General features: G+C 35.5%; 2 protein-coding genes across 6 annotated transcripts in view; one reads left to right on the top strand and one right to left on the bottom strand.

The window, feature by feature from the left end:
- CEPT1 (choline/ethanolamine phosphotransferase 1) overlaps positions 1-167 on the bottom strand; it is a 37,093-nt gene extending 36,926 nt beyond the window's left edge. The window contains exon 1 of one of the 2 annotated variants that reach the window (XM_079147862.1): positions 45-167. The gene's annotated coding sequence lies outside the window, so the exon portion shown is untranslated. The remainder of the gene's footprint in view (positions 1-44) is intronic. The other variant, XM_079147863.1, reaches the window with a different exon arrangement.
- On the top strand, positions 152-22,806 carry DRAM2 (DNA damage regulated autophagy modulator 2). 4 transcript variants are annotated; one of them, XM_079147905.1, is made up of 10 exons: positions 218-286; positions 1,392-1,456; positions 2,336-2,406; positions 7,495-7,639; positions 12,929-12,996; positions 13,844-13,983; positions 20,456-20,633; positions 21,141-21,223; positions 21,836-21,928; positions 22,452-22,806. In XM_079147905.1, exons 4-10 carry the CDS (start codon positions 7,509-7,511, stop codon positions 22,557-22,559), a joined length of 801 nt encoding a protein of 266 aa, XP_079004031.1. In that variant the 5' UTR covers positions 218-286; positions 1,392-1,456; positions 2,336-2,406; positions 7,495-7,508; the 3' UTR covers positions 22,560-22,806. The 4 variants fall into 4 exon arrangements, with proteins under 4 accessions (XP_079004029.1, XP_079004031.1, XP_079004030.1 ...); XM_079147903.1 differs by lacking the exon at positions 1,392-1,456 and having other exon boundaries at positions 152-286; XM_079147904.1 differs by lacking the exon at positions 218-286 and having other exon boundaries at positions 320-1,456.
- Positions 22,807-24,673: the final 1,867 nt, after the last annotated feature.

The raw sequence follows: 24,673 nt of genomic DNA, 5'->3' as shown, positions 1-24,673 counted from the left end.
CCACTTCCCAGCCGGTTCCCCAAGACCCATCCCCGCAGTCTTACCCCGACCTCAACAAGCACACCCCTAGAAATAACAACTCCGACTCCTGCCGACTGGATGACTGATCGGCGGCAGCACTTGCACGACACTTTCGCGATTGCCGTAAAGGTAGAAAGGGTCGGAAGGAGCGGCGGCGCGCACGGAGCTGGCCTGGCTCCTCGGGAGCGCGCCGCGGGGCCCCGCCCTGTCTCGGTGCTGCGGGCAGGCTCCGGAGCCCGCGGGCGGCACTGACGGGGCAACCCAGGTAAGGTAGGCCGGAGGTGGGGTCGGTGGGGGAGGAGGAGTGGTCCGAGCGCCCAGAGCCCGCCTGCTAGCTCTAGTGGGTAAGTCAAGGGGTGGAATCGGAGTTCGCCCATCACCCCGGCAGGCGGGCGCGCGATCCCCTTCTGAGTCTCTCTGCCTCCTTGGGCTACGCTGTGCGAGGCGCCGGAGAGGGGCATGTGGTGACGGGAGTCGAGGGCCAGCTCCGGGGGACCCGAGGGAAGCGGGCCAGGGCAAGCTGGGCGCGGGTCTCGCACTCCGCTTGCCCCCATCCCTGGACTCCCCGCTTGCCCCAAGCGGTGCTGAGGGCCAAGTTTGGTCTCCCGCAGCTTTCCCTGGCCCCAGGCAGCGCGGAGCGGTGACATTTGCTCTAGTGCTGCACTCCTAAGGAAAAAGGCAGTGGTCCAATTATTTCCTGTGGTTTTGTTTAAGCGGTTACAAATAACCTTCGCCCCTGTCGAAGAAAAACTGCATTTGAGTGTGCGTTCTTGCTGTCACTCCTGGGCGCAGATTCATTGGTGGTGGGAGCGAGAAGGGGAGTTTGAAATTGAGATCCTTGTTGACCTTGTGTTTACATGAAGCTCAGTCTACTATGTACAATTGTATTGCAGGGAGTGGTCTCAATAAGGAAAGGAAATTGCTTGTCCTGTGTGTCCTGCAACCGTTCTAATTTACCGTAGGATGCATTTGAAAAAAAAAACAAACCAACAAACAGCCTGGAGAAATAGTTTTTTTCAGTTCTCCCATATTTTAATTTATAAATCAGTACCCAAATGCAACTCCCTTTGTGTTTGACTATCAGATTCTCATTTCTCTTCCGTGTAATTTGTAAAGATGTTACTTAATTTGCTAGACTCTTTTAAGATTTAACCATTAGAAAATATTGCATTTGTCAGGAGGCCACGTTAGAGTTTAGAAAAACCATTTTCTATTATGCTTTGCTTTTTGCTTAATGGTTCTGTGTAGTTCTGAAAGAAGCTCAAGACTTAAAGAAGCTCAGTACTTAAGAGGAGGCTGCATAAAATTTTCGTCTTATAACTGAGACTTTAAATATTTGTGGAAAAATATTCTAACTGTAGTTCTGATAGGTGGAGCTTCAGAGAAAGCAGAAAAGATAGGTGAGAGATTCAAGAACATTCTGCTAGACAACTAGGTAAAATTTATTACTACATTTTCTCAAGTATTTTTAAGTGTTTCTGGAATCATTAACCAATAAAATTCTAATTTTGCTTAGTTGGGAATTACTGGTCATGCTTTCAGCTTTCCAAGGTAAAAATATAGAAACAATTCATACTTTTCCTCACCTAGTCTGTGCGCTTAAATTTTTCACTTTTCATTGGCAGGGTGGTAAACCATTTAAATCCCTGCCTCTCCTCTAAATTATCAGTTTAAACCACTAGAGCCTTCATGGCCTAAGGAGGTAGGAATACAAGATGATTCATGTATTCATGTACAAGATTCTACTAAATTAATAAATCAACTGTACTATTTTGTGCTTACTCTGCCCCACTCTAAGAAACAACCCTTTGAGGGTTTGACTATGTCACAAATTAGAATACTGTAACTCAGAAGTTAAGTAACTTTCCTGAAGTCACATAGCTGGAAAGTGGTAATGGTAGGATTTGCACTCAGATAAATCTGTTCTCACAACTGTGTTCTTTACATTGCATTTCAGGGACTAGGTAATGTTTTATTTTGCTTAATAATAAACTATCACTCTTCCCTATTTTTTTTTATCTTTCTCTCTATAGGAGGAAACCTTTATCTTTTTATCCTTTTTGAGGGCAGAGAATGGTGTCTGGTATAACAAAGGTTACGAAAGTTGATATCCTAGATTTAAAACATTATTTGATTTCATATATTTCACACCATTATAAAAAAATTCAAGTATCAACTCTTTAAAGAAAAATGACATGTTAATATTATAGCCTAGTGTTTTTCCATGAACAGTTATGGGTATGTTGGCCTAAAATTGTACTGTTTAAAAATTATGTAGATTAAAACAATAACTTCTTATTTTCTTTGTATATAGTTTTCAGGATTTACAAAAGGTGCAAATTTGGGCAGTTCTGAAGACTACAATTTTGTGAACTTGTAAAACAGGTAAATCATCTTTCATGATCTACAAAAGGAACAAATATTTATTGACTACTTATGATAGTACCCTACATGTATTATTTCATGTAGTCCTTGAATAAATCTCAATGAAGCAACTATTTATTGAGGCTATTTAACAAGTAATACTAAAAAACTACTATTTATTTTTTGCTACTGGGGATTAAAGCCAGGGACACTTTACATATATTTTTTGGTACTAGGGATTGAACTTGGGAGCACTTTACCACTGAGATACATCCCCAGTCCTTTTTATTTTTTATTTTGAGACAGTGTCGGCTTGCCAAGTTTTAGGCTGACCTTGAACTTGGGACCCTCCTGTTTTAGCCTCCTAATCACTGGGATTATAGGCATATGCCATCACAGCTAGCTAAAGCTACTATTTATTGTGCATCAGCAGTGTGTTAGGTTCTTTCTTTATGCTATTGGTGCAACCACTGTTAATAAGTACCCAGCACGGTTCAGTGGAATTTTTCCACGTTAAGGAAATGTTCTGTATTTTTGCTGTACTGTTGGCAACTGCTAGACACATGTAGCTTTGAGTATCTGAGATGCAGCTAGGGTAATAAGAGGAATCAAAAATTTTAATTTACTTAATCAGTTGAATTTTTAATTTAATTAGCTACATTTACCTATTGGCTGCTATATGGACCGTGTAGTTTGTGGTTTGTGCTGATAATATTCCCATTTTTTGAAGGAGAAACTGGTTTAGAGAAGTTGTGAAGATTGCCCACATGCACACAATTTTATTAAAAAAATTTTTTTTGATCAGAGGAATACTATATAATTTTTTTTTTTTTTGGGGAACAGGGAATTGAACCCAGGGGTTCTTAACCACTGAACCACATCTCCAGCCCTTTGCTTATTTATTTTTTAATTAAAAAAATTTTTTTTTTGAAACCAGGTCTCACTAAGTTAGTGAGGACCCCATAACTTGCCAAGGGTCTCCCTAAGTTGCCAAGGCTAGCTTTGAACTTGAAATCCTCCTGCTTCAGCCTCCTAAGCTGCTGGGATTACAGTCATGTGCTACCTAGTCTGGCTTTAGAAATGTAAATTTGGCAATGCAAATAGAATGGGTGGAAGGGAAGAAAAGCAGGTCAAGATAATTGAGAATGTGAATCAAGTGGTTACAGTGTACATAGTGAGTTTTTATAAATGACTTGTGGAGATAAAATTGTTATCACTAAAGGACAGTATATGAGGGCTTTGGAGAGATAGCCTAAGGTTACTCAGAAGTCTTAAGTGTCTTGATAACCTGGAAAAAATGGTAATGCTGCTTATTAAAGTATAAAAACCATGAACAGTTTTTAGAATTAAGAGGATTTGGTTTTTGGTATTTGTTTATTCAACAAATATTGAGTGATTACTGTGGGCAAGACCCTCTGCCATGATTAGGTGCATAAGTGGAGTCCCTCTGCAAGGATTTTACTCACTTAAGGCACACTCCTAAATGTTCATACTATAGAAAAAAAAGAGTCGTAGGAGATGTGCAAATCAAATGATCTCAGAAGAAGGGAATGCTTACTTCCAGATAAAAGGGGATTAGGGAAGATTATATGTGAAAGACAGCATTTGAGCTCTGTTTTGAAGGAAAGATGTAGACATGTAAAAACAATAAAGTATGGAGGAAGTTTTATTTCTCCCAGTGTGGTGGACTAAATATTTGGAAAATTCCTTTTACCAAAATATCTAAATGATTTATAAATCACATAATCCTTAGGGTTCTCAAACTGGGAGCTGAAGTTGGAATGGCATACTAGCAGCATGACTCCATTGGGTGCATTTGACAGTAAAATAAAGCACAACTAGGGACAAGTGATGAGCTCTCTCTGCTTCCTACCAAGATAAATATCCATCCTGGTGAATTCCCAAGTACACAGCTTAAGCAGGCACCATTCACATGGTAGTTCTTAAATTTCTAAGGACTTTAGATGAGAATTATCAGAAACAGAAACTAAAATAGCATTTAAAGAGATGGAAGAAGAAAATCACTTTAGCAGTGATTCAAATTCTGTAAAAATTGAGAATTATTGTCCCAAAAACATGTGCTGGAGAAAGCACCTATGGCTTCCTGGCAAGGAATTGCTATGATTAATTAAACTGATGAAGGAAATAAGTGATGGGATGTCTTGTCTGTCCTTTTATCAAGCCTATAATGATGACTTTAGGGATAAAGGAAAGAAACTTATTTAGTAAGTTGTAAATGTTCCTTTTGATAGCAAGTCAGATAATCAGAATGAATGTCATGTGCAAGTCACAATGACTGAGATTTCATTATTTGGGAAGTCAGGCTGCGATGAGGAAACTGAGCACAGTGGAGGATTAAGGAGAATCGGGGCAGTAAGAATATACAAAGTTCATGGGAAATACTAAAATTTTTTTAGGTTCTCCAAATAATTCTCAGATACATAAGGGCAATTTCTTATAATTGAAAAGTATTTTTATATATTTAAAATTTAAACAAATTAAATACATGAAGTTTTATGTTTTCTAATTCATGTTATTAGCTCATTTTTACATAACATCTTCAGTCTGGAATTTAAGGGAGAAAGTGATGTGTGCCATATGTGTGTTTAGGTCCTCTTTTTTTCTCCTTCATGTGGAGACTGGAAATATAATGGTGGGAAAAAACAAAACAAAACAAAACAAAAAAAAACCAGTTTCCTGCCCTCACAGAACTTAAAGTTTAGTGAGGAAGATAAAACCAAATAAGGAAGTGTGATGAGTGTCCTGATTGGGGAAGGACAGAGTGCAGCTGGGAATAGCAAACACATTCAGCTGGAGCCAGAAGGATTGAGACCTGAAAAATTTGTGAAATTAACTAGGTAGGTATTTGGCAGAGGCAATAGCATTGTGGTTGAGTCGTATACACAACAGTATGCATGAAGGTCTGAAAGTGTGCATATTGGCACATTTGAAGATCTATAAGAAGTTTGCTGTGGCAGTGTAGCATTTTGATGGTACAAACTCAAGAATCAAATTCCTTGAGTTTGAGTCCTGTCTCTTATCATATTCCAGCCTACGGCCTCAGACAGTTCTCTTAACCTCTCTAACTTTATTGAGAGGAATAAATGGAATCATGTATTTAACATGCTTAGTAACATTACTAACACATAGTAAACACTAAGAGCTTTTATAGGGAGTAATAAAGATGATGTTGGTTAGAGCAAGGAATTATGAACAAAGAATAGCTAGAGGTAAATACAGAAAGTAAGTAGAGAGTAGATGATGCAAGGACCTTATGGGTCACATTAAAATAAGAGATAATTTGTTAGAACTTAGGGTAACCATGGAAGAATTCTTTGTAGGAGAGTAAGCTGGTCAGATTGCTATTTTAGAATTAGAGGGGTTACTCTGGTTTTAGAGTGGCATCTAGATTGGTTATGCTTAAGACTGGTGGAGGACAGAGTGGTGTAGAAAACCCAATAATCAACACAGACTACTTCTCTGGTCACCAAGAAGTATGAAGGAATTTCTCCCCAGAACAGCCAATCAGTTCTGCAGAAGAAAACATGAATACTATTTGATTCAATTAATTCTAATAATATCTAGGAGAGGATAGTATCAGGTCCCACAGGTTGAGTGCTCAGCCCAAGACTGCTTCCATTCCCAGTGCCAATCATAAGACCCAAGTTATTTACTTGTGCTTCTCACTAACCAGCTTATAAATGGGGATTTCTAGGATCCCCTCTTTGGGTTCAAATATTTTTCTAGAGTGACTAAATTTATTTTATAAAGGATATTACAAAGGATGCAGCTAAAGATAATGCATATAGTAAGGCATGTGGGGAGTGCCAAGGAGCTACCATGACCTCCCTGGGCTCCTACCCTCCAGAAACCTCTATCTACATGTTCAACCATCTGGAAGTTCTCCATACCCAGTCCTTTTGTTTTTACAGAAGTTTAATTATATATGCATAACTGATTAAAAATTAATCATTGGTCATCAGCTTAAACCTTCAGTCCCTCTTCCCTCCTTGGAGGTGGGGTGGTATGGGGCTGGAAATCCTAGCATTTTTGGGGGGAGGGGTAGTTACTGGGAATTTAACCCAGGGACAGTTTACCACTGAGCTATGTCTTCAGCCCTTATTTGTTTGTTTGTTTGTTTTGAGAAAGGGCCTCAAAAAGTTGCTAATGCCTTCCTAAGTAGCTAAGGCTGGACTTGAATTTGCCGTCCTCCTATCTCAGCCTCTTGAGCCACAGGGATTATGGCAAATCCCAGCACTTTAAGCGTACTGTTATTTTTCCTGTGATCAGTCCCCATCCTGAAGCTACCAAGAGGCTGCCAACCCCCAGTTATTTCATTAGCATGTAAAAGACCATGCCAGAGGTTCCAAGGATTTTAGGAACTTTTTGCCAGGAAACAGATGAAGACCTAATATATTGGCCCTATGCATCCCTGGGTTCTGCATCTGCTGATTCAACCAAGTGTGTTTTGAAAATATTAGGAAAAAAACTTAATGTGTACTGAACATCAGCCAACTTTTTCTTGTCATTATTCTCTAAATAATATAGTATGTAACAACTATTTACATAACATTTATATTGTGTTAGGTATTATAAGTAATCTAGAAATTATATTTAAAGTATATGGGGGAAAGTTCATAAGTTATATATAGATACTGTGGCATTTTATATAAGGGATTTTAGCATCTGCAGATTTTTCTATCTGAGGTGTCCTGGAACCAATTCCCCGAAGTATACAGAAGGATGACTATAGATACTTACCAATATCACAGGGACTCTACAGAGAGTTAATGATAATCATCTGGCTAAATATGATAATGGTTTAGGTTGAATAATGTATGTAAAGGTGGAGAGAAGAAACTTAGGGGAATAAGCAGTACTTGGTTATGTGTGGCAAAATGGGAAAGAAAGTAAGTTTCTGGCAATGGCAAGTGGGTGAATTTTTGGTTCTATTTACTGAAAAAGCAAAGAAGAGCAGGTGTTGGGATGGTGTGTGGGATGCTTTTAGAAGGGAACATCTCAGGGTGACAAGGACAAGGTCATAGGAATAGATGGCTAAAGTAGAGTGGAGGAAACTTATGAATTATCTTTTTTGTTTTTCTACTTCAGACAATCCGTTTGAAATGTGGTGGTTTCAGCAAGGCCTCAGTTTCCTTCCCTCAGCCCTTGTAATTTGGACATCTGCTGCTTTCATATTTTCATACATTACTGCAGTAACACTCCACCACGTGGACCCTGCTTTGCCTTACATCAGGTCAGTGAAATGTATTCTTTGTGTAGGAGAATCTTGTTTTTTTTTTTTTTTTTGAGGCAGAGTCTTCCTAGGTTGCCCAAGCTGGCCTTGAACTTGTGATCCTCTTGCTTCAGGCTCCTGAATAGCTGGGATTATAGGGATGCAACACCATGCTGGGCCTGTATTGAAGAATCTTTATGTCTCTTTCATATTTTGCATTGGCACTGACATTTTATGTCAACATTTTAAAATTCTTATTTTTATGTAGGCATTTAACAACAAAGGGAATGTAAATGAAACTTGTATTTGGCTTTTTCTATGTGATAGAGAAATGTGGAGAGAATGGGATAAGATTCAGTCAGTGAATCGATTAATGAATTCATGCCTTGTCTTCTAAGTAAGCATTTGAGGTTGTCTCAGAACCTCAGAATTGGAATTATTCTTCCCTTAAAATTCAAAAATGCTGCAAACAAATGACAGTAATAATAGGAAAAGGTGATAGTAATAACAAAAATTTATTCATCTGTTTACTGTGTTAAGGTAACATTTTAAGCATTCTTCATGTCTTAGATAATTGAATCTTTACAACATGCATATGAGGTAGATAGGAAATGTTGTCCTCATTTGAGGGAAGAAGATATATTGTCACCTTTTGTTACTGTGAAAAATACTGAATCAACTTATAAAGGAAATAGGTTTTTGATGCATGGTTTTAGAAGTTTCAGTTCATGATCAGTTGGCCCTGTTACTTTGGGCCTGTGACAAGGCAGCATATCATGGTGGTAGTGAGTGGGAAGGCAAAACCACTCACCTCATGACCCAGAAGTAAAAGTGAGTGAGGAGAGAACCAGGGTTCCTTAATTCACTTCAAGGGCATATCCCGAGTGACCTAAAGACCTCCTGTTTGGCCCCACCTTTTAAAGGTTCCATCATTTCCAATAGCACCTTTCTGGGGACCAAGCCTTGAACAGGAACTTTGAGAGACCTTCAAGATCTAAACTGTAGTAGAAGAAATGAGGTTTAGGAAGCTTAGGTGATTTGCTCAAGGGCACCCAATTTGGGTAAGTGTTGGAATCAAGATGCAGCCTGGGCAGTTTGACTCTGAGGGGCTGTGTTATTCTTTATGACATGCTTCCTAGATATTTCTGACATGTTAAATTTCAACAATTACTGGTAATATTTTTGAAATTTCAAAACTACTAATGATGTGGTTGTGGGTATAGGTATTTAGTTACATGTGCTATGTTCATAACACTTTTTTTTTTTTTTTTTAATTATAAAAACAGAAGTCCCTCCTTGACTCTTCTGGTTAGTTCTTGCTCCGAGGGGTGACTAATGGTTTGATAGGTTTCTTTCCAAAGTTTGATTTGTTTTGTCATCTGTATTTATACAAAACTCTTTCCCTCTTTTGTTTCTTCTCACTTTTAATATATTTTTTTGGGGGGGGTTAGTTTTATTGTATTTATTAAAAGTGATAGCTTATTGATAATCATTCTTACCCCCTTTTTTTGACTGTTAGAAACAACACTATAATGATAGTCTCATAGCATATAACTTTGTACACATATGCTGCTATTTATATTTAGGTAGATTCCTAGAAGTGGGATTGCTAGATAGGTAATAATATACCAACAGTTTTAGTTGGACATCGCCAAATTCCCCTTTAAAAGCATTTCATCAATTTGTGCATTCATAAAGAGGATATGAGAAAAATAATAATCATTATGAATGGTTTCTGAGCTTTTAAGATTTGAACTTTTATGTAAAAGTTAAACATTAAATAGGGAGGGAAGCTGATGAAAACATTTATTAAAATACCATTTTAAATATGAACATCTACCAATGTTTTAATCTAAATGATTCTACTTGGAATATAGTTAGGTCCATAAAAAGAAGTATTCAACTTCTTTATGACATCTTGGAAACATCATCCTTCATAAGAGACACCGAATCAATTGTTTTTGTTGTAATTAAATAGTGTTATTTACTTTGTGTTTGTTATGGTTGTTTCATTTATTCATTTGTTTACCTTCTGAAAAATAACCTTTCCAATACAAAAAAGTAAACTTTTAAAGGTTGATAAACAGAATGTTCATTTTTTTCTTTTTAAAATGTCAAGGAAAGATCTGGGCATTACCATCTACATTTGTTATTTCTGCAATGGCAAGGTATCAAACAAATTATGAAAGCAAATTGGATACACTTTGAGACTACTTACAAAACCACCAAATTTTATAATTTAAGTTTCTAAATTCTAGGAATAATTTGATTGATAACTACCACTGTGTTAGAGATATACCTGGCCTAAGGAACTAGACCATTCTTTAGTAGCTCCTAGAGAAGGTATATATTTAAGATTCATGAGGGCCTTTCAGTATTTTTATTTTCCCATCTAAGAACTTGTCTTTTTTCAATTTAAAGAAGGTTTAAGTCATTTAGGAGGCCACTGAGTTCTTTTTGAGAGTTTTAGTTCTCTGATGGTATTCCATGTGACTTTCTATTTGTACCCTGGACACTTCCTTTTCTCTCCATTCTCTTCTGCTTTTTAAAATTTTTCTGCTGATGAACTTAGTGTTACTTTGGAATCTTTCTCCAACATTTTAAGATATTTAAACTCTAGTGCTTATTTTTACTTCTCCTAGGCTCATTTCCTTCATCTACAAAATACTTAAGATAGATAGTATGCAAAGTTCCTTTTAGTTAGTAGGTCCTATTCAAAAGGTTTAGTTGTCACAGCCCCAAAGGTCAGAACTGAATGTAAATTGCCCTTACAGGCAAACATTGTTGCAAGTTCACTTCTGCTTTTTTCCCCTTTGGTTCAAGTGGTAGGTGCCCAAGTGAGGTGGATAAGACCAGCCACTGGAGTATGGGAAGAAAATATTAGAATGTCTATTTATACTTCTTAATAAAAAATGCTTAAACTTTATTAATATCAAATAATAATACAAATATATATATGTGGAAGTTACATGGTCAGATTTTTTATGTGATGGTATGTGATCTAGATACTCTGGGTTGAAGTTCTATGCTAGTGAGGTGATGGGCATGGCTCTTTTCAGTGTTAGCCAGTTGTTCACATACTGTTTTAGAAACATATCTACTTGAGTCAACCTTCTCAGAAGTACATGGTATTTCTTGCTTATGACCTAGTCTAAAATAGGAGCATCTGTTAAAATTGTTGATTTTGTTTTCTGATTATAACAGAGATATAATTGTGGAAAATTTGAAAAATAGGGGGAACAAAGAAATACTATAACTCCTATTCCTAAAGATGGCCAAAGAGTAATAAAATCTCTTGCATGTGAAAGATACATTTTATTATTTTACAGTTATTTCTTTATAAATACATTATTTTATTTTTTGACAGTACTGGGGGATTGAACCCAGGGCCTCGTGCATACTAGGCAAGTGCTCTACCACTGAGGTACATCCCCAGCCATTGTAGATTTTTTTTTTTTTAAAGAGAAAGGTTCATAGTTATAGAGTTAAAGGAGCAATGCGTAGAATTTATGTTTGCTGCTTTCCTTTTCTTAAACTTCTAACCTAAACATTCATAAAATCTTACTGATTCTGCCAAATCTTGCTGATTTCTTGCCAAACATAACTTTCCATTTCTTTTTTATTTCTAGTACATTGTCTTAGCTGAGATATTGATTATCTCTTTCCTATAATACTTCAAGGTCAAAGACTGTCCTTTTAATCCCTGTAATAGTTTGAGGGAAGAAAAAGGTACTAATATTGAATGGATGTCTCCTCTCTGCTAGATAGATACTTTATGAACATTATAGAATATTTCTTTTCATTTTGATATTGAGCTAATAAGACTGAGAGTGAATAAACAGCTCCATTTTGCAAATGAAAGAATGGTCATAGGGAGATAAAAGAATGTGCTCAAAGTCCTATAGTTAGTAAATAGTGTATTTTCTGTCTGGGTCTGAGTATTGCACAGTGCCCCTAAGGGACAAGCCTGTAAACAGATATATTGCAATGTGGTGTGGCAAGTCATTCTGATAGAAACCTGGACAAAATGTTTTGTTACTCTCCTGGAGGAGTGGTTCAAGGCTGTAGAGTAGAGAAACCTCATAATTGGTCTTGAATATATGCTTCATAAGGCCAGGGACTTCTGTTTCACTTCCCTTCATAGTCCTGTCTCAGAAATGATGTCTGGCTAACGGTAAGTACTTGATAAACTTTTTTTTTTCTTTTCGTACTGGGGATTGGCTTAAGGGTAAAGCATCCCTGGGTTCAACATGCCCTCAGGGCATGTTTTTAAGACAGGGTCTCACTGGGGGCCTCTCTAAGTTGCTGAGGCCGGCCTTGAACTTTTGATCTTCCTGCCTTAGCCTCTTGAATTGCTAGGATTACAGGCATGTGCCCCTGTGCCCCACTTGATCAACTTTTTTAATTGAACGAGTATTAATTAAATTTCAGTCAAAGTCAACAATAGGTGCAAAAAGGCAAGAGTTGTGAAAGGGCCTGTGGTATTCAGGGAATATTCTGATGAGACAGATAAATGCATGTGCTTGATTCATGGTAAGTCAGCAACACAGTCTTAAAATAATGAGTAGCTTTTTAAAAAATCAGTTTATGTTTATTTCTATTATGTGGAAGGAAAATAATCTTAAATGATGTTAAAAAAAGAAAAGTGGGTAAATGTTTGTAAGCTCAAATTATCATGTTCTCTGTATAAAGTGATAGAAGTTGAGTTCACGGGTTTTTAAAAGGTAAAGGGTTTGAAGTAACTCCTGTTACTACTTATTCCTTAGAGGAAATACACACATATATCTAGTGTTATGGTTTGGATCTGGAATGTCACCCAAAATTGCATGTGTTGAAGGCTTGATCATCAGTGTAGCAATGTTCAGAGGTGGGACTTTGGGGAAGAAATTGGATCATGAGGGCTCTGACATGATCAATGGATTAGTCCATTGATGGACTTATAGCTGAATGAACTATTTGGAGGTGGTGGAATTTGTAGGAGGTGGGGCCTGGTTGAATTGTACGTCCTTCCCTGTGGGAATGCCCTTGGGGATATATCTTGTCCCTGGCCCCTTTCTCTCTCTGCCCCCTTCTCTTTCCTGACCTCCTTGAGGTGAGCAGCTTTGCTTTGCAACACTCTGCTTACCATGAAGTACTGACTCTCCACAGGCCCAGAAACAATGGAGCCCAGTAACAATGGAGCCTTTGAAATTGTGAGTTGAAATAAATCGTTCCTTCTTTAAGTTGTTTATCTCAGGTATTTTGTTGCAGCAATGAAAGCTGGCTAAAACATGTAGTGTGAGAAATTCACATTTTCTTCTTTTCTTTCAGTGACACTGGTACAGTAGCTCCAGAAAAATGCCTGTTTGGGGCGATGTTAAATATAGCTGCAGTTTTATGTAAGTAATGAGAAGGCTTTTATCAATCAAACTTAATAGTAGTTGCTATTTTATTCCTCAAACACAATTGTATTTTATTGTTATAATTGAAGACATGTTTTTTGAACCAAAAATTTATTGATTTACTGAAATATGCTTTTTTCAAATATGATTGTTTTAAATATTTGCATTCATTTTTGTGATATTTATTGCTTGTGTCAAAAACAGAAGTGAGGAAAATGATTCAATTTATAGAAATTCATTTTATAGCTGAACTCTTCAGAAACATGTCTATAAAAGCATATCTTTGGTATGTTTCTTGAGTTTTTTGGCAATACTTTTGCAGTGGAAAGTTTGATTTGACCCTTTCTTGACAAGTAAGTATGGAAAGTGGGCTTTTTTCCTGTATAATTTGAATGTTACATCTGATTGAGCCAAGTTGTAGTAATTTGAAATAAAATGATATGAGAATGAGGCATATAAGCTTTTGGATTTTTTTCCTGTGCTTATTTCATTCAGATTCTAGAGCAAGTTAATTTTAATGCTAATCATGAAGATATTTTGTGTTTTATATAGTTCTTTGACATCACACATCTCTTGAGTTTTATACTAAATATTTGTAGATATGAGATAAACAGAAGACAAACAACTTGCTCAGACACACAGAGATAACAGTAGTTCTATGATGCAGCCTTAAAATTAGTTCTTAAAATCTACAGCTTTTTTTTTGTTGTTGTTCTTCTCTCAGATTAACTTTGAAAGGAAAATCTGTACTTCTGGATAGCAGTGACCTTTGTGAACTCTTCATTGGCAACTTTATTCTCTGGTTATTTATTACTTTGTTGTTTTTCGGATTATCTCTTCCCAGGCATTGCTACCATTTATGTTCGTTATAAGCAAGTTCATGCCCTGAGTCCTGAAGAGAACATTATCATCAAGTTAAACAAGGCTGGCCTTGTACTTGGAATACTGAGTTGTTTAGGACTTTCTCTTGTGGCAAACTTCCAGGTTTGTGTTTTAGCCCAGCATAGGTATTTTCCTGAAGTGCCTAATTATACATGTTTAAAAAAGAAGCTTGAAACATTCAGTTATATGCTATTATTGTTTCTTTACCTTAATAAAATGAAATCTACTGCCTTATGTTGTTTGACTCTCAGAAATAGCTACTTTCATAATGAGAAAAATTCAAATGCAATAATCAAAAAAATATACATTATTCTTTTTTTTAAGAGTCCACAGGACAGTTAATTAGCCTTTTTATTACTACATAATTGGATATTGTTTCAAGACCAGAGAATTGCTATAAGTGACACAATCAGAGATTTAAACACTGATTGTTTTGTTTTTCATATGCTTGATAAGTTACAATCATTATCCTATTATGTATACTTGTTTGGATGTTTCCATTGGTTCCCTTCCCATTCTTCGGTGCCTAGCCCTGAAAGGAAGTGAGGGAGGATCTGTGGCTTTTCTAGCTTTTTCTTGGGAAATTTCTAATATTACTATTATTGCTAATATTAGTATTAGCAATAACAGTTACTAGTATTAGCAATATTCCTAATAGTAATAATCAGCTTCACCAAAAACACTCATGTGAAGTTTGACAGTGGGGTGCTTTTTGAGAAATATTTTGATGGACAGTTTTGTTGTGCAAACATAGATTGTACTTATACAAACTAAGATGTCAGTAGGTAATCTAATCTTACGGAACAACCATATATATATTCGGTCCCTCATTGATGGAAACACCTATGTGGTGCATGACTATTTGTAAACTCTCCACATTCCTGTCTGTTAATGCTCTTCAGAGGAGTCAATAATATTGGCTATATGCTCGGTATGTGGTACATTTTGATTAATCTCTCTGCAATCTTTAAAAATTTTTGGATTTTTGTAGCATTTCAGATTTCTAGTTTTTAGATTAGGGATGGTTAACCTGTAATAAGCTCTGTAAGCATAGCCCACATGGACATTAAGGTAATGCTGGCTGCTATAACAAAGTCCGAATTTTCAATGGCTTATCACAGTAGCAGTCTATTTCTTACACATATGAATTCAACGTGGTATTTTTTTTTGGTTGTCAGGTGGCTTTTCTCCCACAGTACTTTAAAGCCCAACCTATGTCCATCTTTGGGCTTTGTCATGCCCTGGGGTCTCACTGTCTTCAGCAGCTATCTGGCTGAAACAGTAAAGGAGATGGCAAAATTCATACCTGCTTCTTAAAAACTTCAGCCTATGTTAAAAAAATTATTCAGTGAAGCTTTTTAAAGAATGGGTAAGATGGACTTTTCTTTAGGGCCATCTTGATAGGTGAAGGGACTACAGTGAGATTTTGCAGTAGTGGGAAGAAATTGGGTTCACCTCTAAATACAAAGAAAAATGGAATTTATAGCCAGAAAGCAGAGTGGTGGGCAATGAATGGAAAATTCTGAGAAAAATTATCAGATAAAGAGGGATTCTGGCTAACCTCACCTAACAGGATTCTTGCTAAAGGCAGGCTAGCATGATTAGACATCACTTGGGGGGTTGTGGATATTGAGGAACCTGATTGGGATGATCAGATGTTTAAGATGGGACCTTCTAGGTAAATTGACTTAGGCAGGACTCTTGCTAAAATTGGATTGCAGAGATAAACATGGAACCCCAGATATTAGGCCTAATTGAGAAGAAAGTTCAGAGTATTATGGGGTCAGGAAAAAATTTCTTGCTACCTTATGGTGACTCTCATCATTTTACAGACTTCCATTTGCTAGAAGTGGGGGTTAGAGAGTAGGAGATAGCTGGAAAATGTAGTTTGCTGGGCATTAATGTCCAGAAGCAGTACTGTACTATGTATGAAAGGGGAATAAAATTTTTGGTGGACAGATAGTTAGCTATCTGCGATGTAAATAGAGTCCTGCCTTTTTTCATTGGTTTTTTAGTTCTGTTTAAAACATTTTTTGGGAACTGGGCACAGTGGTACAAATCTGTAATCCCAGCAGTTTGGGAGATTGAGGTTGGAAAATGGCAAATATAAGACCAGCCTGGTCAACTTAGTGATACCCTGTCTCAAAATAAAATTTTAGAAAGGCTGGAGATGTAGCTCAGTGGTATAGTGCTTGCCTGGGGTCAATGAAGCCCTGGGCTCATTTCTCATTACCCCCCACCCAAATACAAAAAGTTTAGGGGAACTTTTAGGGCATGGCTAGTGATTCATTGCTATAGTTGTCATTAAATTAAATTAAATTAATTATAATTTTATATCAGATTCCTCTTTCTCTCTTGATTACATCTCTTCACGAAACTTTGGCCCTGTTGAATGTCCTCTTCATCTTTCACTGTTGGTTTTGCTGACCCGGTTCATCAGCAGACCCTGCAGCATTATCCAGATGTCTAATAGCTCACCTTCCTCTGTAATAGGAACTTTTCCTACTTATGAATAGTGGGGACTGCATTGCCTCCTCCTTCCCCTTTTCTTTTGCAGAGATAAACTAGTTGATTTACACAGGAAAAATTATATTTGAACTATGTCTGTAGCTTCACTTGAGAGTCCAGCACTATATTTTAAATAGATTAAGAACCTGCTTGTTTTATCTATTAAATACTTTGTGTGCATCTGCATCTCTATTTCCACCTGTTTCCCTCTCTTTTAGTCAGCTTTTTCATTGCTCTGACAAAATGACCTGAGAAGAGCAATTTTAGAGGAGGAATAGTTTATTTGGGGGTTTAGGGTTCCAGAGGTCTCAGTTCGTAGACAGTTGACTCCATTCCTTGAGGCTTGAGGTGAAGCAAAACATCAGGGCAGAAGAGTGTGGTGGAGGGAAGCAGCTCACATTATCATCAGAAAGGAAAGAGAGGTATAAAATATATACCCCAAATGCATGCCCCCAATACCCACCTCCTCCAGCCACACCCTACCTGCCTTCAGTTACCACTCAGTTAATCTCCCTCAGGGGATTAATTCACTGATTGGGTTAAGGCTTTCATGACCCAATCATTTCACCTCTGAATATTTTTACTTTGACTCACACATGAGCTTTGGGGGACACATGCTAGCTAAACCACAGCACCTTCCCTACCATCTCTTTTTTAATCAATTTAGATTTCATTGTCTCATCCAAACTGCTGCCATAGCCTTCTCAGTGCTTCCTCTATAGTCATTCTTATTTTCCTTTAATCAGGTCTTGATATTTATTATAGCCACAGTGATGCTTTGGAAATGTGTATCAGTCTCACTGTTTTTATTGTACTCTTGCTTAAAGTTTTACAGGTTCAAAAAATACATGAGAAAAGATAGAATCAAGAGAGGAAAAATAATTTGACCAATTAATTATTTAACTCCAAAGGTCTTAATATAATCTCAGTTTTGTCTAACCTCATCATTCTTGTTCTTAGAATCTCTGGTATATACAATGCTAGCCTATTTTTGGTTCCTTAAATAAGACAGATTTATTTAACTCTTTTTTCGTGTGCTATTAGGCATGTGACAACCCCGAGCCTACAAAATTTAGGCATCCTAAGATCTCAGTGTACACTGTAATTTTCTATCAGTTCCCACTCTAGAATATTTTGAGTTTTCTTTTTCCATGTGTATTCTCTAAGCTTCTGAAAACTGATTCTTCATAGCTCTTATTACAGTCTAATTTTATATCAGTGTTTATTTAAATTTATTGAATTTTTTGATTGCTAATGTTTCTTCATTAATTTTAAGAGCAGTGGTTTTGTTTACTATTGCATCTCTAGCACCTAACAATAGTACTTAGCACAAATACACTCTGATTAATTATTTAGGAACTTATTGAGAGAGGCCAAAGGTTTTTTCCAACTAAGCAGGTTGGAAAAAAAAGAAAAACTTTCTTACTACTATGGCTGCTTTCATTTTAAGAGATGCCTAATAATTACTATAGTACAGTATTTGTAAAATGTGACTTAAAGATTAAATATTTTGAAAACAAATGTATACACAATGTTCAACAAAATGAATACATGGTTAAGTGTTCTCAGTGCCCACAGAGGGATTTTTACCTTCTAGGAAATTTATACTCCAGAAAATTAGAAGGGATTACTATTTTTTAAAAATATTTTTTAGTTGTCAATGGACCTTTTATTTTATTTATTTATTTATATGTGGTGCTGAGGATCGAACCCAGGGCCTCACACATGCCAGGCAAGTGTGCTACCACTGAGTCACATCTCCAGCCCCATAGAAGGGACTAATTAATAAGCAGAAATATGTTAGTTTCCTAGGGTTATCATAACAAAATAGTACAACCTGGGTAGTTCAAGATAAATTTATTTGCAAAGCTGGAAGGAGGCTGGAAGACTAAAAATCAAGGTGTTGGTAGGGTTGGTTCTCTCTTGGGCACTCAGGGAACATCTGTTCCCAATTTCTGGTGATTGCAGATAATTTTTGGTCTTTTTTGATTTGTGACAGCATAACTCTAATTTATACCTTGGTCAGCATGTGACATTTTCCCTTCCCAGAGAGACTTTGGAAAGATTAAGTAAGTGGAAAATTAGTTCCTAAGTTTTATTAACTGCTTTTAGGTAAAGATTATATAGATCACTTACATGTAACGTATATATAAGTTCTTTGTCTAAAATTTGTTCTTGACCATACATCTATAATTTCTTGTTTGCCTTTATTTCATCAAAAGATAAATTTTTGAGTTGTTTTGTTAAAGGATACATTTTTAAAGGGATAAAATCATGCCTTTTGTACATGTGTCAAAAATTTTATTGAATTTGTTAATTACTGAGGGAAACAACAGATATTATAAACCAGTTCAAAAGAATAGTCTAAGTACCACACATTTGTAGTTAGAGAATGTGGGAATGAATTTAGAAATGTATGCAAAATTAGCAAAATTGGTCATATTTCACAGGGTGATAGTCAATTGTATTCAGCAGGACATAATTTGCAGTTTTATTGTTTGGGATTATTTGATTATTATAATTTTCTATAAGTTAATTTCTGTTCCTCTGTATAACTTCTGTCATTACATAAGTTTGCTCTGTAACATAGCCTAGTCAAAGCCAAATAAAAGCTTACTCCTGTAGGCTGTACCCTGATTCCTGTAGGGTCAACTAATTGCCAGAACCTTTAGCATTCCATTGAAATATTCATAATCTCAAGATCTTACCTTATATTTTCTTCATCTCTAAAAATGATAAAACTAAATGTATTAAGCAGAAAAATTGCCATTAAAACCGGTTTTATGTACACCCATTTCAATTAAATTATTACTCTCCATTCTTTATTTTTACTTTTTACCTCATAGGGTTTTGTTGAGGAACTATGTTCTGACATTGATCAGGCTATATCTATACTTAGCTTCATCAATATATAACACCCAAAACCACATAAAAATAGTCCTTTCTCTCTCTCCAAAAGAAAGGCGGTGCTCTTGGCAAATAATTTATAATCTCCTATTTCTTTATACTAAGAATCTTCTCTTACCTTCAACTAAGAGAATTGAACTCTATGTTCATGTATTAGTACAGTTGATTATAAAACAGGAGAACTAAGCTCCAACACCTTTTCTTTTGTTGTCTTAGTTATTAAGTATTTTCTGTGCCAAGTACTATACTGGATCTTTTTGAACAAAGGAAATATAAATGACACCAGTTTAGAAAAACAGATCAATTCAATTGAAAACCTTTTGATTATAGAATTGTGGAGAGCCACTGTTGTCTTTTTAAAGCAGAGTGTACATGTACATGTATGATTACAACGAATGGTATGAAGCTACATTGTGCACAACCATAGAAACTAAATAATGTACCCCATTTGTGTACAATGAATCAAAATGCAGTCTGTAAAAATAAAAAATAAAAAAGTAAAAAAATAAAATATAAGCAGATAACTATAAGAAGGAGAAAAAATTATAATTTATAGTATTCCCTGTTGCATAGGGCCAAAGGAGAATATTTTAATTTCTTGAGCCCTTAAAATACATTTAAATTTAAACTGAATTTAAATAAAATTTCCCCACCCCCAGCATTACCAGCCATCTTAATCCTTTTCTTGAGCTATTCTATTATCCTTATCACCAGGTAACATACTATGGAGTTTCCTTATTTCTAAAATTTATTATTTATTGTTTGGGTATCCTCACTAGAATATAAAGTCTGTGAGGGCTGGATTGTGTCTGCTTTTTTCACTTAGGCCTCTGAGGACTTAATTAGTACATGGCACCTAATAAGCACCCAGTAAACATTATTAAATGAGTAAAAGAACAAGTAAGTAATTACTATCATATTTTCAGTGGTAGTATAGGAAATCATTTGATTTTACTATAATCTTCAGGTTCATGTTGAATATTAAAAGAAAATTCTTTTAGGAAATAATTCTTTTAGGAAATTTTTTGTCAAATCTGCAGAGCTTCTCCACTTAGCGAATGTCCTATTGAAATCTCTGGTTTGTGCTTTTAAATATTGGATTGCCAATGTATTCTGAGTTTCCTTTATTGATTTATTATTTTTTTTATCTACCTCTTAGAAAACAACGCTTTTTTTTGCACATGTAAGTGGAGCTGTGCTCACCTTTGGTATGGGCTCATTATATATGTTTGTTCAGACCATCCTTTCCTACCAAATGCAGCCTAAAATTCATGGCAAACAAGTCTTCTGGATCAGACTCCTGTTGGTTGTTTGGTGTGGAGTAAGTGCATTTAGCAGTATCCTTCACTGTAAAGTGTAGCTACACTTGGAAGGGGATTGAATAACAAAATTTAAGTGAATGCTATTGATGTACAATGTAAACAATTTTGTTTTTTATTTTGTGGGAGGGAGTCTTAGGTTATTAACCCCAAACAAAGGACTGGAAACACAAAATTCAGTAACTGAGCCAAAAAATTAAGATAATATTTAGCCCAATCATACTCACTTTAAAGAAATGAAGAATGCCCTCCCTATAAATATCAAGTAGAAGTTTATGATAAAATTATAGTTTCTGAGCAAAGAGGAAAGGGATTTACTATGCGAATCATTTCGTGGTGATCCTCTGGGCACTTTTTGAATTTTACTACTGCTATGTGACATTCAATCTTTAAGAAATTTAGTTTGAACTTTGGCAGCAAATGTATGAGTTACCCTTTTGGACCTTCAAAATGATTTTTGTTTTGGATCTAATTTAAACTTACAGGTTTTCTCTGAGATTCTTCCTTGACTTATTTTTTTTATAGTGCTGACTTGCTCATCAATTTTATACAGTGGTGATTTTGGCACTGATTTAGTACAGAAACTCCATTGGAATCCTGAGGACAAAGTAAGGACTTAGAGCTTACAAAACTTAGTTTTATATCAAAGATAATTCTTTGGGTTGATTTTGATGTATTTTTCATTTTATCACTGACCAGTGAAACTTTTAGTAAAGTAATCTATTATGAGTTGGGATTTTTTTCTACATATTATATAGTTTATGTACAACCATCCATATTTTCCTGTCACCTGTGATATATGGATAGCTTCATAACATGTAGAGAATTGTAATGGCAAAAGTGTTTTCTCAGAAATTGCCCTGAATGTGTATAAAGTATACAATATACCTGAGATTTTTCTGTTATTAAAATACTTGTTTTCTGAATTGAAAAGATGTCTTCTCCCATATTTAATTATTTTGTTACATTTTCTGGAAATTTATTATGAACACTTGGGCTCTACTTAAGTGGAATTTTTATTTGTTCTAGGTGAGATTAAGATAACTATTGTGATTTAGGAGAAATTCCTGTCGTCTACTTTAATTCTCAATATATGTTAAATAAATCAGAGTTGATTTTCAGAAGGCAAACTTAGTTTATAAGAATTTGTTTTGTTTTGAGAAATATTATAGATTAAATGAAATTTCACAAAGCTATATTTTTTTTCTCCTGTCATTCAGGGATATGTGCTTCACATGGTAACTACTGCAGCAGAATGGTCCATGTCATTTTCCTTCTTTGGTTTTTTTCTGACTTACATTCGTGATTTTCAGGTAAGAAAACACAGTCTTGGATTTATATAGTCAAACTTCCTTCAGGTGGAGTAAGAGAATATTCCATTGGAAAGTCTCCAGTCTTTGGAAAACTGTTCAAAATCTGGCATCACAAACAAAATACAAGAAGATTACCTTCACTAGTGAAATTGTTTCTGAGTTTGGGCAAGTGGTGTGTTGCTAGTGAGGTTCAGGCCTGAAAATGAAAATGAAAACATACTTTAATTCTTTTGTAGAATTTTCATACACTCTATACATTTACATAGACCATGCTCAAATTTAGCTTCACTGATTCTTAAGAGAAAAACAGGAAACTTTCTGATGAGAGAAGCTCTGTTTTCCTAGATCACTTGATACTAAGGGGGATAACTTTGTTAGGGCAATAGTGCTCTCGTTCTTGTTACTCATTAGATTGATTTATATCTTGAATCACAGAAATTCTACAGAACGTATTGAAGAGGAAGTTAGTCTTTCTTTATGGAGTAAACTTCTCTATGTAATTTTCTTTTCTGTTCTATTCCAGAAAATTTCTTTACGAGTGGAAACGAATTTACATGGATTAACTCTTTATGATACTGCTCCTTGCCCTGTTATTGATGAACGAACACAACTACTTTCCAGAGATCTTTAATGAAAATATAAAATATTTCTGTGCTGATTATGATTCTCAGGGATTGGGAAAAGATTCAGAAAAGTAGCTTACTACCCTCTGAAATTTTCAACCAGTTAATCAAGACTGACAGTGACATGAATCCTGATAATCAGGAGGCATGAAATAAGTCATTTGATAAGTCATTTTAAGGATATCAAGAGGACTATTTAAAAACATTTATGCCTATACTTTTTTATTCCAGGAAATAAAGGACTATAACATTGTAGTTTTTTCTACTTTATTTATGAGAAACATCCTGAAGTACACCAAGCAGTCTATAGAACCTAGTCTTTCACACTTTCACATTTTATTAGTCACTGTAAAAATATGTTTTGATAGCACTTTTATGAGAGACATTTTCCACTTTTCCAAATAATCAGTATTGGTCAATAAATCATTTAGAATTGGGCTTTAAAGTTTGGAGTTTTTCCACATTAGTACATTTATTATTAGTCTTTTAGAAAGTTGAAAAAATATATATTTTTGGGGAATCCACCTACAAATGGAAACAGACCTGATTTTTTTTTTTTTTTTTTTATGGTGTAAGCTTTGCACAAGAGAATCTGTAGGAATTGATTTAATTTTGGCCACAATACCAGATAACTATGCTGATTGTCACATACGCTTGCAATAGTTTGATGAAGCCTAGTCTCTCGTATGAGATTTTAATTCTCAGTGAAGGAGAAAGGTAACTAGTAAATTTACTCCTGTCATGTTTTACATAAAACAAGGGTTAGTATTTATAAATAAGACTAGGCAGTTTGTAACAGCAGGTATCATTACAATCAAACAAAAGTAAGCCTAGATGATAATTACTAGTAAAAGTAGTCATGACAGGTAAATACTGAGCCCAGTTAAGAGAATGTGACCATTTTAGAACCCACATTCTGAACAAAGAACAAAATAAGAGGTCAAAAGGCAAAAACTTAGTCATGCATTTTTAAAACAATTTTCTCTTTTTCATGTGAGTGATTATACAGTTTCTACTTGAATCTCTTATTTGTGGAAAGAAATAATGCTTTACAGATCTCTGGTAAGATTAAGGGGGAAAAATGCTCATCTGACTTTCCCAGTGGCAAACTGGTTTGCAAGAGAATGTTTGAAGAAGATTAAAAGGTTTATTATATTTTTAGAAGAGATGCTTCCAATGCCAGAAGAAAAAAAATGATGAAATGGTTTCAAATGTTAAGAAAGAGCAGTCTAAGGGAAAATGCTTATGTGATGGAACTAGAGACCTTGATTATAAATAAGTTGCTAAAGAAATCAGTAAATAGTATTTCTAAAAACATTTGTGGACTAATAATGCAGAATATGGAATAAAATATTATCAAGCAATGTGAATATAGGAAGCATTTTAACACATTGATTGGTTAAATGCTGGCATTATTAGAAAAACTGGATACAAATCACAAAAAGTTATGTCTTTGAAAAATCATGGTGCAGCCACACCTGGAAACTATCCAGTTCAGATTGCTACAATTCAAGCAAACTCTTAATTCTAGTTATGAAGAAGCTACAGTGTGATGAGAAGATATTGATGGAATCAAGAGTTTTACAAAACTATCAATTATGTGTGGGAAAGGTGGCTCAGGAACTAACATGGACTTGTTTGTCCATTCCTAGAATGTCAGACTTAGAAATACATACCACACATTAACAAAATGGTTTTAAGACAAATATTATGTGGATAGAATTTAAATTCAGTTAGTTGACTTTTACCTTTAGAAATTACATAGACTGAAAATAAAAATAGGTTTAAAGAAGTCAAATTTGGAATGTATAATCACCCTAAGTTTAAGGCTGAAGTCATGGAAGACAACCACGCTGTCCTTCAAATATACCTTTCCTCTACTGTCAAGTGCAATAGCTTGGAAGAACAGGTAAGACATTTCTCTTTAATTCTATCAGTATTATTTTGTGTTGAATGTTTTAGCTTTCAGAGTAAGATGTTTTAAGGCAACAATTTGCAGGTATTGTGAACTAATAATGAAAAATCTATTTCTTTTCATCTTGGGTGTATAAGAAGATACTATTTTCTAACCCCCCTTGCAATTAGTTGTAGGCACGAGAGTGAATTTTAGAAAGTGGGGTAT

This window comes from Sciurus vulgaris (genome assembly GCF_902686455.1).
Source record: "Sciurus vulgaris genome assembly, chromosome: 1".
Lineage (NCBI taxonomy): Eukaryota > Metazoa > Chordata > Mammalia > Rodentia > Sciuridae > Sciurus > Sciurus vulgaris.
The sequence above is the reverse complement of the archived record's forward strand: the minus strand, read 5'-3'. Positions and strand labels throughout refer to the sequence as shown.

What these genes read in the sequence shown, in the direction of transcription:
- DRAM2 (XM_079147903.1), top strand. Translation starts at nt 7,509, where the DNA reads ATGTGGTGGTTTCAGCAAGGCCTCAGTTTCCTTCCCTCAGCCCTTGTA. An exon ending in CTCTTGTGGCAAACTTCCAG is followed by an intron (nt 13,984 to 20,455) that starts GTTTGTGTTTTA and finishes TCTACCTCTTAG; the next exon opens with AAAACAACGCTTTTTTTTGC. An exon ending in CTTACATTCGTGATTTTCAG is followed by an intron (nt 21,929 to 22,451) that starts GTAAGAAAACAC and finishes GTTCTATTCCAG; the next exon opens with AAAATTTCTTTACGAGTGGA.